The following is a 14,907-nucleotide window of genomic DNA, read 5'->3' as shown; positions in this document are numbered from 1 at the left end:
TGATGATGTCTGCTTTCACTAGTTCATTTGCTTGGAGTCATGACTTCATGAAGCCCAGAAGCACTCATTTTAGCTCAAGCAATGCTGTTTAGCCTAGTTTTCACGTTAAGATCTTATAGTTCTGAACTATTAAGTGATGGCTAATTGAAACCTGAGCATATTTTTCCTCCCTTCTTTATTCAGCTACTCCATTGCCATTTCAAGCAGACAGGTCTGGTAATTAGTTCATGGTAAATGTCCATCTCCTAGTAGTCTGAATCCTCACGAGACAGGTCCTGGATTTTTGCTGAAATAGAGACCAGGGAACGTAACCTACTCACTTTGGACTGATCATTTACTGAACTGCTTTAGAAGTTCAGTCTATACTAGCTGGTCTGTGGTACCTGTGGCAAATAGTTATTGTATCATAATTAACTTCTTACATGTTTTCCTTCGGGGAAGTATTTTAAGATCTAAGTTCTTTATCATTCACTCTGTACGTTTTTTCTTGCTCAATGATACTGACAACATTAACAACATAGTTAAAGCAAGGAGTGTCAACTTCAGAAGCACTTATAAATTAATATCAAATTCAGAAATATTTTGGAAGGAATTTAAATAAACTCTGTAAGTGTTACGCCAGGATTATGGACGTACTTACCTAACACAATTATCCCATCTTGAAGGCAACATTTTCCCTCAAGTAATGTGCCTACTCCTCAGCTTGCAAATAAGCAACTCTTACGTAGCACAAGATATTTTATCCAATTCCAGTTTTTCAAACTTACACAAGTAATGGTGCATATGTTCTCTCCTTTGTTTTAGGATATACTAAAAGAACTTTCTACTAAAGATGAAGATGAGAGTCTGAAACTTCAAAATATTCTGCTTGCTGAAACACTCAATCATCCTCTCAACCAGAAGTATCCTCTGAAGTTGAGCTATCAGCTAGGCTTTCTGAAGTACATAATTTTGACGGTAATTTTTTCACTTACTACAGCCCTCGACTCATTCATCTTGTTGATGAAATAGGCTCATATTCTTGCCTTTAAAGAACAAGCATACATTACGACGAAATTCAGCATTTGCTAAATTTTGAAATATTTTATATGATGCTCCTTATTATCTTCCGCGTGAGGTGAGCCTTTAAACTCACACTTTCCATGTGCAAATCTCAAGAATTTTTGGGGAATTTAGCAGTATTATCATACGATGAGCATCACTGTTTCCGAGTCAAACATGCAAAGCCTTTCGCTTTGAACTCAGTTGATGCCTTGTCTTAACGCCCCTGCTTGCTAAAGAGAAAGAAGAAACTGCAAACAGCAGTACCTAATGGTATGTGTTTACTCAACAAAAAGTAATGGTTTCTGTGCAAACAAATACATTGGGGCCCATTTCAAAATTTCTATTCCTAAGTAGTTGTATCGTTAAAAAGAAAATTAACTCAGGTATATCCTGCTTAAACGCCTGAGGTTTCCTTTAAAAAGTTTTTTTGCTTTTGTTTGCTGTACTCATTGCTTTTCTCCTTATTTCTTTGATTTCCAAAAGCAAAAGCTTAAAATCAGTCGAAATCACACGCAATGAAAGTTTAAAACTTATTTGTTACCATTGTTAGGTTTTGATATGCCTCTTTCATGGCAAACCTATATGCCAGCCATCAAAGAAAACTGCTGATAGCTGGAGAACATTTAAGAAAACGTGTTATAAGCTCTGCAGATTTGAGTCTAGAGTTGATTTCAGACTTTTTTGATGAGCCTGTCAAAATTTTTATGCAATTTTACCCATTAAATGTCTATTCACTTGGCTGTATATCTTGCGCACTATAGAGCCATTGTAGCTCAAATCATTTTTTGGCCCATGACAAATCTGTTCAATGGACTGTTGGCCAACTGAAGTTCTTGATACCTCAACCAATCCAGCAATCCAGCTAGCATTTGAAAAATGACTCTGAAAATGATTTGTAATTTTAAGAAATCAAATGATATAAAAATACAGGAAATCATTCAATTAAATTGATACGCCTTGTTTATAAATTAATCCTCTTTAACAGTGAAAGAAAATTGATTGGGGGATTAACTATGTGTGAAAAGTTATGCTCAATCTTTTAATCCTCCCTTACTTTTTCCCTGCACAGTTAGAAGAACGTGGAGTAGAAGTCAGTGAGGACCTCTATTCAAAATTTCAAGAACTATTACAGTCACCGCCTCCTAGCTCTGATTTCAGTTTTAAACACTACAAAGCAGCAGATGACAAATTTGTGACCTTAAAAGAGAGCACTTCCATTGTATCCGAGGGGACCACAGGTCTCTGTAGCTGGCAAGTAAGTTACAGGCTCTCCTTATTTTTCAGTTTGTAATCTATCCGTGAGATATTGAAATTGAATCCTAACCTGAAATCAGTTGAGAAATAGTTCATATTCTGTTAAGCTCTTGCGACTGTTACTATAAGTTTTTTCTGAAGCAAATATTTTTATTTAACATACTGAAAATGCTTTGTCTTGTTGAACAGAAATTATTGGCCAACAGGACATGTATTTTCAACCTGATTTCTTTAAAAGCATTGAACCAGTCTGGAAACTGGTAAATTTTCTAACAGATCCAGAAAACGTGCTATAGTTGTTTGGCTAAGAGGGACAATTTGAAAAGCTTTTGTTTTTTGTTTTCAGTTTGAAAATTGTATGTTCTCCATTTTTTGACATGCCAAATTTAAAGTTGGAGATGTTCTCTGATTTTCAGTCACTTTCGTTGAAAGAATTTTTTTTTTCTCTTGGGACTCAGCCATGCCTTGATTTGACTTTTTGCCACCCCAAGGCAACCAGAATTTTGCCATCTATGTGATGGCTCCAGCTGAAAATATTACGAACCACTGAAAATCGGGGGGGGGGGGGGGGGGGAGCCATCAGATATAATCATCATCGAAATAATCAGAAAATAATGTCTCTGAGCAAGGTTGACTATTTCCAGTCAAATCTTACCCGAGAAACTGAAACATAAAAAATGAAAAATCCTAAAGTTATTTTTTTCTTTCGGTCTCCTTTCTACTGTAATTTGCCGCATGGAGGCAACTGCCTAGGTTACCTGCCCAGTAAATCCGGGCATGAATTCAGCAAGAATATGGAAGTAAAATTTAGTCCATAACCCTGCCATTATCAGACACATATTATTTCAATGATTTTATTTTTACAAAGATTCTTTATGGGCGCAAATAACTTTAACGATAATCATGGAAAGAAGAAACTGCCAGTACACAGGAAGCAAGCTTTTTACTGAGTAGAGAATCCTTACCCTGGGGCAATTCGACGGCGAAAGTCTGCAATCACATATCTTGTTTGCGGTTTCTGAAAATCTCTGCCTCTATGTTATTTTTTAAAGGAGAACAAATTAACATCATTCCTTGAAGTTTTCACAGAATTTTCTTCGCACAGAGAAGAAAAATCCGGCAGTTTTAAAGAATTGCTGTTGAATAGTTTTCCATTTAAAAAATGAAGTATAACAGGAAGTCTGCAACATCGCAAACTGAGTTATGTGATTGCCAATTTACACCGTCGAATTGTTTTGTATTATAAAAAAACAAATTTCAGGTATGATATGGATTTTTAAGTTAAAATCAAAACCACAGGCTGATTCTTGGACACTTATGTCAGCATAAAAAGAAATCAAGATTTGATATATCAGTACAAATGAGGATGTGTCTTGTCCTATCTTGTTGAAATAGCAAAAAATAGTTTAAACAAATGTTCTGCCGGACCTTTGTGCACAGACAACGTCGCAATGTGTTATTCGCGTTTGAAATTTGCCTCTGTAGGCTTGGAGGAGACAGAACTTAGGAAGATTAAATTCTACTTTTGAGATCTTGAAATCTTTCACTTCCTGAGTCAATGGAAGTCAGTGTAGAATATTTCAGAACCTGCAAATCCTTAAATTTTGTTTTGAAACGCTATCATAAACCTCCAATTTTTTTGAGTACCATCACATCCAAGAATGGAATTATTGTTCCTGCTGATTCGGATGGTTACGATGAACTTATTCTTTTAAATTTTGGAGACAAATTTCTATCCCTAGAATATCTTTATGAAGTCGCCTAATGTCACTATTTTTCTGTTTTTTCATTGTAGGGTGCATTTGTACTCGCAGAGTGGTGTCTAGAAAATTCTGTCGTCTTGAATGGCAAAGGCATTCTAGAACTGGGCTCGGGCATCGGTCTAACTGGCTTGGTTGTTTGTAAAACTTGTCTCCCAAAATATGTAGCATTCACTGATGTTCATGAATCTGTATTGAAACAGCTCTGTTCCAACATCAACATTAATACCGGCTGTGAGGATAACTTTGATTATGGTCCAGAAGACCAAGATGTTTTGCTGAATAATTTATGGGAAGGCAAACACATCCTAGTTGCTAAACTAGATTGGATTTCATTTGATTTGGACTCAATTTTTTGCGAATTGGATTTTCCTGATGTCTTGTTAGCAGCAGGTATGTATGTCTGAGCTTAAAAAAAGGTTTCTCAACAATGTTTGTTTCAAATTAATCCATATGAACTTAGTTTTAAAAGGATTGATGCTAAAGTTATTAATCCTTGTACTGGTGATTCTACGTGAACTTTTGGTAGTCATTTATGCAAAAATATCGTGGGTATTTTTATTATAAAAACAACTATTAATCTTATATATTTTCATTTATTTACTTTTATATATTGGATATTTTAGAAATTTAAATAGTCACGTAATTTTGCTCCCAAGTCTCGTATCATACGTGCTACAAATGTGCTGTATCAGTACTCTTGTGCATTTGACTATATTCTTGGTCTCATGAAATTCAAGCTTAAAGGTTCATTTCGAGGAAAATGTGAAGAAACATTATGCAATTTACAAAAACTGGAAAATAATCCAACAAAAATTTGGTGATGTTGAGTTAGTTTTAAGAAAATGGATGTATTGATACCTGATCTCCAATTCAAGAAGCCCTTCTCTTAGAGGGCTTTAGCAATAAAAATTCTGGAAATTCCGTCTAAAGGAGCCCTTTTATTTTTCTTGTCTCTTGTCTTTCGTTCTTTATTACTTAATAATCAAAATTTGGCAATGGTTTTTTTTTTTTGCTTTGTTACAGATGTTGTTTATGATCCAAGCCTGGTCACACCGTTGTGTAAAGTCTTAAATTCGTTTTTTGAAAAGAAAAAAGACATTTCAGTGATTTTTGCATGCACCATTCGAAATCAAGGGACGCATGAATTATTTTTAGAAACTCTAGGTAAGATGCGCTCTTTTTTATTATTTATGTATTATTTATTTTATTTTTTATTTTATTATTATTATTTATTATTTATGTATGTATTTTTTTATTTTACTTTATCATTGTAACTAACCAGCCTGAGGCTGGTTAGTTCTCCGGGTTTGCGCCTCTTGAGGCTCATGATCTCCCGGAAATTGTGAAGGAGCTCAAGAATTTCTTCATTAGGACAGTGTTCCAAACCTATAGGCACCTGTGCACCAAATTCTTCTAAAAAGTTGACCATCGAGCCTAAAAAGAAGATCCTGGCCAAATGTAAGCTCCTAAATATTGCCACAATTCTAATTTTCTGATTTTTCATCAATTGGCACAAAACTAAACTCGTGAAGCAAGCAGTTGTAATCGCAGCACCGCAGATCTTGTTATTGATTGAGCATTGGTGCAGAATGGGGTGGTAGGATGAAATGTGTATGCCAGCCATCGAAGAAAACTGCCGACAGCTGGGGAACATTCAAGAAAGCTTGTTACAAGCTATGCAGATTTGGGGCTAGAGTGGATCTCAGACTTTTTTGATGAGCCTGTCATGATTTTTATGCAATTTTACCCATTAAATGTCTATTCACTTGGCTGTATCTCTTGCGCAGTATAGAGCCATTGTGACTCAAATCATTCTTTGGCCTATGACATAACTGTTCAATGGACTGTTGGGCAACTGAAGTTCTTGAAACCTCAACCAATCCAGATATCTTTGAAAAATTTGTGGGCTGGTGGGAGGAGCCCTCCCCATTTTTGGCATCCATAATCCAAGTTGGTCTTGATATTTGATAATAGAACAAAAGTAAATTGTTTAGGGAAAAGAACCATAAAACGAAGAAGTGGATTCAATGTTTGGATTCTATATTATTAATTCAAAGTCAGTATTTGTAGAACCAAGTTTGCAACCAACGGAGAACTGAAAATTATGTGGAAAGCTTAAAAATGTATTGAAAAATTTTTTAGGCAGTTTCTCTTGTCAATAAGCTAAGTGATTTCTCTTCCCATTTTCAGGTGGTATGGGTATGACACCTAAACTGATTCCGTTCAACAGCAAGCTCATTTTCCACTATGATCTGGTAGGAAATGTCCTGTTGTACTCTATTCATAAAGAGACATAATCGCAGTAAGAAATGTAAGTTGGTCTCATATTAGTTTATTCAGTTAATGTTTTATATAACTTTCAACGTGTCCATGACGGTGATCAATGTGTTTTTGAACACTCGCATCAAGCCCAGATGAGATATGGAAAAAACAATAAGGATGTATGCTACAACTACTAGTGATTGTTGAGACTCAAAACTTACCTTTTAGTCGCATCCTTCCTGGAATAACTCACTAATATTTGAAAGCCTCAGTCAATTGAGTTTGGCCTTTGAACCCCACAGAAAAATTAGTTTGACTGAGTCAAAACTATTCCACACTAAGTCATATATAGACAAGGAGGAAATTAAAACATGGGTACACAAGGCTAATTCCCCCTTATTTATTCGTATATTCGGGCTACGTTTTTGTGCTTTATCCCTAAGTGGTGTATGAGGCACTATAATATCCCATGCGCCAGTAGCCTATATGCAGTATCACTATGACACACAAACTGATGACTTTTCTCGGAAAAATTCCTACTCAGTGACAGAAGAACTGATTGTAGTGGTCCTACTTGGGAAGGTAAAATGAATGCTTCTCTTATGTTGCAAAGATCAATTAATCCCAGTTTCAAAAATTGATTTTTGAAATTATGAGGTACAGATCATGGAGTATTTATGCAGGCTGGATGCACAAGTGATAGGTTGATAAGGTTCAGTCCAGTCAATTTTTACAGCCCAAGGAGTAATGATTGTCATTTGTGACAAGCCCAATGCCAAGAAAAATATAAGAAAAGGGTTGAAAAAAGAGTATCAAAAAATTCAGCGCATCGGCAATGACAATTGTTATCTCTGACAATTCTTTTTAAAATAACCTAAAGTTCACTAAAATAGTCTTTTTTACTTTCTCATACTTCTCATTTTCAACTTATTATAGGCCAAACATGTAAGCAACACAGGGCAATCCAAGATCAAACTTCCAGACTGCAAAAGAGTGTTCTATTGGTCAAAATGAGACTTTTAATTCTGTGAAATTTTTTCTGAAAGTGCTTTTTAAAAGGGCCACAGCCCCGTCAAAGTTCCAAGAAAAAAAAATCGATTTTCCTGCAGTTTGGCAAAAGTAGTGGACCAAATCTCATGAAAATTGGTATGCACCCATAATTTGATCCGCTGAATTCATTACCAACATTAAAAAGTGGGGTCTCGGAGGTTCGTGAAATACCACCTTTATACACAAAAAAACCCAGTCACTGGCCTTTATAAGTCTAATACCCTTCCCCCTCCTCTCCTCCCCCCTCCCCCCCCGAAACCCCACTTTCAAGTGAGATTTGAATCTTAATAATAATGTTGGTAATGAATTCAGCGGATCAACTTATGAGTGCATACCAATTTTCATGAGATTCGATGCACTACTGTTGCTAAAATGTAGGAAAATCAATTTATTCCTTAAAACTTTGAAGGGGCTGTGATCCCCTTAAAAAAATGCTATTGGAAAAATTTCATAGAGGTAAAAAGTTTATTTTAATCCATAGGTTAGCTTTTTCTGTACGGCGGTTTAACCTTGGATCACACTATTTAGTTTCCAGGAAAAATCTGTGCAGCTTGCTTTTAACCCAAGCTTAAATTTCTGGGACCCAACTAAGTTAACATACCATCAACCACTTTCTAACTTCTTATAATAAACCAGTTTATCTTTATGGCATCAAGACAACAGTGACTTGAACAGAAAAATACTCCAAGAAGCAAGAAATGTTTGAACAGAACAGACGGATTGCTTTAACCATTTTTGCTGTGGCGGACACTTAAAAATCTAACTGATTTGTCATCACTTACATAGCAGTAACAGTGTTTTGAAGAAACGCCAGTGCAAGAGAAGTTTTTCGTGCACATAATGAAATTCAAACTTAAATTTCCTGATAAAAGAGAACAAATACTATCCACTAAACTACGACTATTCATACATTGTTGATGGGTTTTGTGGACTCTCTGCTGCTTAGTTTTTACTCTCTCATCCCTCAAATTTTCAAATCCATCAGATTATTCTAATGTGTTGTATCAAATTCAAAATTATTCAGTAAAAAGAAGAAGAGTGTTTTCTTGTATCTTTATTCATGAGTCATATTACTTACTGAAAGATGGCGTTTCTATTTTTCAGTCAAAATTAACAATTAACAATCATGGAAAATGGGCGACCCACAAAGGCTCTTCTCAATGCAATTCGTGGTGGAATAGCATCGGAGGTTAAGAATCTGGTAAGGTCTTCAAAACTCTTTAAAATTACTGAGTACCCGTTAGTTTATGATGCGGTGGATAGTGGAAGCATTGAAATTGTTCAGATTCTCATCAACAAAGGTGCTGATATTGAGATAAGTGGCTCTAAAGGGCTGACGCCTCTTCACCTTGCTGTACTGAGGGATAATGAGGAACTAGTCAAACTTCTTTTAAGTCTAGGAGCTGATGTTCACTCGGAAGGCAAATACGGGAAGCCATGCATTCGAACTGCTGTTGAGAAGCAGAACCTTCGAATCATCGAACAGCTTTTATCTCATGGTGCCAATGTCAATTATAGGTATCCTAAAGGTGGGAGTATCCTACACATTGCTGTTGAGGCAGGTCATGAAGACCTTGCTGACCTATTACTCAGATTTGAGGCGGATGTGGATGCCTTAAGAAACGATGGCTCAACCCCTTTACACTTGGCCATAAAAAAAGGTAATATTTCTATGGTTCGTAAGCTAATCAAACATGGAGCAAATATCAACATCTCCCTAACATCGGTTGGTCAGAGAGGGCGGACCCCTTTGCGTTTGGCGCTTCGCAAAAAGAACTATGAGCTTGCAAAATTTCTCCTCAATCATGGCGCTAATCTCAACTTGGAGGATTATGAAGGGTCTCCGTTATTTTCTGCCTGTAAGGATGCAGATGTGGAGTCAGTTCAGTTTTTGTTACAAATGGGTGCTGATGTGAATAGAAAAGGGAAGAATGATAGCACACCTTTACACATTGCTCTCAAGCAAGAGCACTTGGACATAGTCAAGCTTTTGTTGAAACACGATGCCAATATTAATGCTAGTGATACTGAAGGCACCCCCTTGCATTTTGCTTGTAAGGCAGGCAATGCTCACCTAGTAAAGTTCCTGTTAGGTGTGGGTGCAGATGTCAATACTACATATGAAGGTAGCACTGCTATTCACCTTGCCTTTGAGCAAGGGCACTTGAATGTAGTCAGGCTCCTGCTAGAAAATGGTGCTGACATCAATGCTTATGGCGAAAATGGCACCCTCCTGCATTCTGCATGTATGATGGGGAGCTTGGAACATGTGAAGTTTCTGTTAAAAAAAAGTGCTGACATCAATGCTCCAGGCAGCGATGGCACACCTTTGCATGTAGCAGGGAAACGGGATCATCTCCATGTTGTGAAATTCTTGTTGAAGAAAAGAGCAAATGTCAATGCACTGGATGATGACGGAACCCTCTTGCATTGGGCATTTAAGGAGAACAATTTAAAGCTTACAAAATTGCTTTTGGAGAATGGTGCTGATGTGAATATCGAGGACAGTGATGGGTGCACCATTCTGCAGTTGGCTGTAGAGAAGCCTAATGTGGCGATGGTTGAAAGAATCTTAAAGCTTTGCCCTGATGTTAAAAATGTGAGCAATTGCAAATCTTTTTATTATGCCTTAAAAGAGTCTGGCCCAGAGTACGTGAAGATTGTCAAAATGCTCGTTCAGTATGGTTTCAGTGTGGAACCAGAGGATGCTGCCAACCCTGAATTGCTCCATCAGGCCATCATAAAAGGCTGCTATGAAATTGTAGAGGCCTTACTAAAATTTGGGGCAAATGTCAATGAAACAAAGGGCCAATCCAAGGAAACGCCTCTACATCTTGCTTCACGACGGAAATCAGAGAACATCGTCAAGCTGTTGTTAGAGTATGGAGCAGATGTTGATGCTAAATGCAACCAGGAAAGGACGCCTATGTTCGCTGCTGCGAAGAGAGGACTTCACAAGAATGTTGAGATGCTGCTCAAATATGGTGCCAACATGGATTCAAGTGATTTGGCTGGCAAAACGCCGCTTCACATCGCTGTTGATGTAGGTGTCTATTTCGGTCAAGATGTCATTAAACACTTGCTTGAGAACGGTGCTGATGTTAACCGTAAATGCAAAGAGGGACGATCCCCTCTTTTCAGTGCTGCCGACAATGGACTTCTTCGAGTTGTTGAAGTCCTTCTCAAATACGGCGCCAGGATTGACTCAGAGAACCCATATCAAACTGCTATCCAAACTGCTTTCTGGAATAAAAATGTACTCAAGTCTCTGCTTGAGTACGACTTCACAAACAGTGAGCTAGTAACACGGCCAGAGGAAGAAGACGACCCCTCATTCTACGCTGTCCATGCAGGGCTCACACATCAAAAGGCTGAGACAGTCGAAATCCTAGTTCACCACTTTGTCAGAATGAAGGCAGCTGGGCTCTTTAGCAATCACCAGAGCCCCATGCCTACTGCTTACGGTGACGGAATTGAAGTGAGCGAGTTTCAGGGCAAGTGCGAGGCCGAAATAGCTCGTGCTAAGACTGAATGTGTTGGCAAGACCAATATCACATTCTTCAATATTTTGACAGATAATGTGAATAAGTTAGCTTGCTATGCAAGGAATAATTGCATTGCTCAGGTTTTCAGATCTGATGAGTACAAGTCTCGCTTTCCCATGTATGGAAGTATCCTCCATTGTCAGTTCCAGAAAGGGGAGGTTCGCAAAGGACTGTTAGAGCAGGGTGTAAAATATTTCCCAGTCTTATATCGGGCTTTCTACTGTCTACCCCTTGATCTTAAAGAGGAGATCCTAAAGTACTTAACTGATAGAGATCTAAGAGTTCTCATCAGTTTTTCAAAGCGTATTCAGGAACAACTGCGAAAGAGCTAATTCCCAAATAGTCAAACTCTCGGAACTGTATACATTTCTATTTCTCTTGAATATCCCTAGTCTGAAGTTGAGTAATTTATTTATGTGCCTACTTTAATTTTTTATTTAATTGTCAATTCTTTCCTGTAAATTGCATTTAGTGATACACACAACCAAACTCTGGCAAAGCGCAAAAATTCAGTTAACTTTTTTGTTCGTATGAGTATGCTTAAAGCACTCAATAATTGGTTATACCAATCATTCATAAGTGATATAAAACTTAATTTTATCAATACTAATTTATTCCAAATTAACCAGCACAATGCTGATTAAGTAATTTGAGTTACTTTATTTAACTTGACCCATGCATTTATCTTTTGTAGGGGTAACATTTATCTTTGTTTTGTTGTGAAAATTGTTCAAATTATTTTCTCCAAGTTATGAAATGGATTGGAAAACTTGGTCTCTAATTCTTTCTTCATTGTACTTTTTAGATCGTTGATTGATCTATAGTCTCAGCTTTTAAAAAGTGACATGCCTTTCCACAAAAATCTACAGGCTTTCTTTGGAATCGTTAGAAACGATGTGGAAATCACCTTTTATCCTCCAGTTTTGAAAAAAAAATAAACTTTCATTGCTCAGTTAAAAGACTTACTTAGGTACCCCGCATGTATCTTATTTTTCTCTTTAAGAGTTTTTTGTATTCTTTTGTGGACATTTGTCTACTGCTTACTTGCTGTAATTTTCCCCTTTTTTTGGACAGCACTCTGCTTTTAAAAGGAGAGAGAAAGTGATGATATCTCATTTATCAACATTTCTCGAGACAAGTTTCACCTACAATTTGAATGAGTGTATCATTTTTGGGATCAACTAAACGAAGTCCCTTTGAAGAGTAAATGACATCAACCTTTTACTGCTTTGTCAACTTTTCAATGATTTTTAATTTTCATAATATTTATTGCCTTAAAGTCAAAAGTATATTTTAATGGACTACTAGACAGGGTACGAATTCAAACATTATATTTTTTTGTTTTTTATCAAATGTTTAAGTAGAACACGATTTGTACCAAGCAAATTATTTCAAAAAGTAACTCCTAATAGAACTATTAACGTTTTTCGATGCATAATTCAAACTTATTCATGCTCATATAAAGAACAAAATCTAGTTGAGTCCTACTTGAGTTAAATCACACACTAAACAATACCGTCTTTGCAGTCTAGTCTTTGCAGTAAACCTCAATATCGGTGCTTCGGCTCAGCCTCTGCACGCTGTTTACTTTAAACGACTCAGGGTGGGAAAGGGACACTGCTTATCAAGAAGCCTGTCAAATCCGTCGTAGCATGCGCCATTTGAAGTAGACTTACGTTTTTCATAAGCAATGATGAACCTAAACCTTAATATTTTGGTTGGAAGTTGATTTCATTAATTCTCGTTGTGCAAGTTGTGTTACACATAAAATTTCAAAGAGGAAACTTATGAGAATGCTTAAATTTGTACCTTGTCCAGTGGTTCATTACCGTAATCTAGTTTCTCGAAAAAACTGAAAATATATTTCTGATTAAGGTAGTTAGTCCAAGCGATTAAATGTGACAAAATTAGGGTCGATTGTACATCATTTAGGTGAAAAATCTGAGTCAACTGTGAGTTTTACACCAAAAAAGAGTCTTCAGCCCTCGCCCATGATTAGTAAGAACCATTTGCCTGAAAAGCGTTCTAAAAAACGCCATGAAAAAAATATATTGATTAGGAAAGTTTGCATCTCATATTGTATTTGCGTTTGATACTATAGTCATTACTTTAAAGTCAACTTCTATTTTCATTCTTTTAAATCGTTCATTTTTTATGTGTAATAAATGGTTCTGGAGAGTCACATATCGATGGTGAAACTACCAGACCATGTATCTCGGTTTGCAACGTTCCAGACTTCCTGTCATACTTTATTTTTTCAACGTAAAACTACTCCACGTCAATTCTTGAAAACTTCTGTGATTTTTCTTCTTTCTGCAAAGAAAATTCTATAATAACCTCAAGGAATGATATTGATTTGTTCTCCTTCAGAGAAATAAAATGGGGGCGGAGATTTTTAAACACAGTAAACGAGATGTGTGGTTTGGTAGTTTTACTGTCGATATGCAGGTGCTGCAATCTTTTTTTGGTAGGAAACTCTTTCAATACTGACAAATCAAGAAAGAATTTATACCTGTTATTTTTAAATTCTAGATAAAGTCATGCAACTTGTCAGTTCGATATGTTTCTAGTCACATTATTTTTTGTTTTGTAATTTTTCCCGTTCATTTTTCAACAAAGAAATTAAATTCAAAGCTACTCCAGTTTTTAACCTAAGTGATGCGATACGCCCAATGGTAATTCAACTTTAACTGGACTTAAGGATGAATTATCTGAATATCATCTAAATAATCCTTTTTTTCTTCTTTTTATTTCTGATCAGTTTAAATAAGATTGAGTTAAACTCATATTGTCTCGTAAAAGCTAGTGTTCGGTGATAGTCTTGTCAAAATCGATATTTTCACTTACTTACAAAGAGCGTCCAGTCAACTGCCATTATCAGATCCAGCAAAGTGGCATCATTGTCTTTCCTACTTTTAAACCTATGGAAATGTATCGATCCTTGGAGGGGCCAGGTGCTCCGACAAGAATCGATTATTTAGCATAGGTTTTAATGGAGGAAATCCGGTGTTGTCAAGTTGATGGATCTGCCTCTGTCAACTGCTTGGTTTTTTTTTTACGTGGCCTCTAAAAATTACGGACTCTAAGCACTCATCAACAATCTGTCTACTCCATCACCATCGTTGGGAAATAGTGCTGAAAATGAGCATTTACCCCCTCTTAGCTTGATGTAACTTATCCACATTTTATCGCACAACCTGTTAACCTTGCTCATTACCTGTATAATACGTAGCCTTTCTCTAGAGGCCAGTAGTGTTGATAAGAGCATTCGCGTTTTTCTATCTCTGTGAATACTCTCTCTTTATTTTTCATTCTCGATTTTTTTTTTTCAATTTATTTTGTCTCTTTCCCTTTCTTTTATATTATTTGACCACAGTCTCTTGTTAAAGTTTTGTTTTAGCCATTTTGGTCAGAAAAGACACCAAGTGAGCTTACGTTTTGTGTTTATTGTATCTTTTAGGTACAGAAGTTTAGGCATTTGAACTTTAATCGATTCTCAAAAGATCGTTTTACTTAACGTCTCTTTTTCTTTATATTTTGTCAAAGATATGATCTTTTTTCCTCTCCATTTTTCCTGGATTATTGCTTGTTTTAGAAAATAGCAAAAAATATGTTAGTTTGAATGCATTGGAAACTCCACTCTGCAATTTACAAGCGGTTTTTTTTTACTTTTTGTAGCTTGCCAGTGCTTGTAAATTTCCATTCCAGGGAAAAATTTTCTTTTACTTCGGTTTTTACAAAAACCTTCCAATGGTAAAACCTCTTCCAAATATGTACCAATTTCTTTGATGTCTTTCCATTATTCCATGTAAAGGGTCTTTTTGCATGATCTTCATAGCCAGTTCATCCTGTCAACGATTGTATAATTTATAAAAAAGTTTGTATTCCTTTTATCGTTGAAGCCCTACCTTAGTCAAGTTTATTTTTTCCATTTTTTCTCCGTTACTGTTTGTACAGTGTACAATTGAAATACATGAAATGAAACACAA

At 36.3% G+C, this 14,907-nt stretch overlaps 2 protein-coding genes across 2 annotated transcripts in view; both read left to right on the top strand.

Moving 5' to 3' along the window:
• LOC109044791 (protein-lysine N-methyltransferase EEF2KMT) overlaps positions 1–6,358 on the top strand; it is a 20,912-nt gene extending 14,554 nt beyond the window's left edge. The window contains exons 2-6 of the mRNA XM_072305303.1: positions 805–957; positions 2,114–2,299; positions 4,094–4,451; positions 5,085–5,225; positions 6,252–6,358. Of these exons, the coding sequence (XP_072161404.1) occupies positions 805–957; positions 2,114–2,299; positions 4,094–4,451; positions 5,085–5,225; positions 6,252–6,358 (945 nt within the window). The remainder of the gene's footprint in view (positions 1–804; positions 958–2,113; positions 2,300–4,093; positions 4,452–5,084; positions 5,226–6,251) is intronic.
• On the top strand, positions 6,252–14,907 carry LOC109044790 (uncharacterized). Its single transcript, XM_019062715.2, has 2 exons — positions 6,252–6,372; positions 8,478–14,907. Exon 2 carries the CDS (start codon positions 8,500–8,502, stop codon positions 11,248–11,250), a length of 2,751 nt encoding a protein of 916 aa, XP_018918260.2. The 5' UTR covers positions 6,252–6,372; positions 8,478–8,499; the 3' UTR covers positions 11,251–14,907.

The sequence above is a fragment of the Bemisia tabaci genome, chromosome 1 (genome assembly GCF_918797505.1).
Source record: "Bemisia tabaci chromosome 1, PGI_BMITA_v3".
Classification (NCBI taxonomy): Eukaryota; Metazoa; Arthropoda; class Insecta; order Hemiptera; family Aleyrodidae; genus Bemisia; species Bemisia tabaci.
Note: the sequence above shows the minus strand (reverse complement) of the source record. Positions and strands in the feature narration are given on the sequence as shown.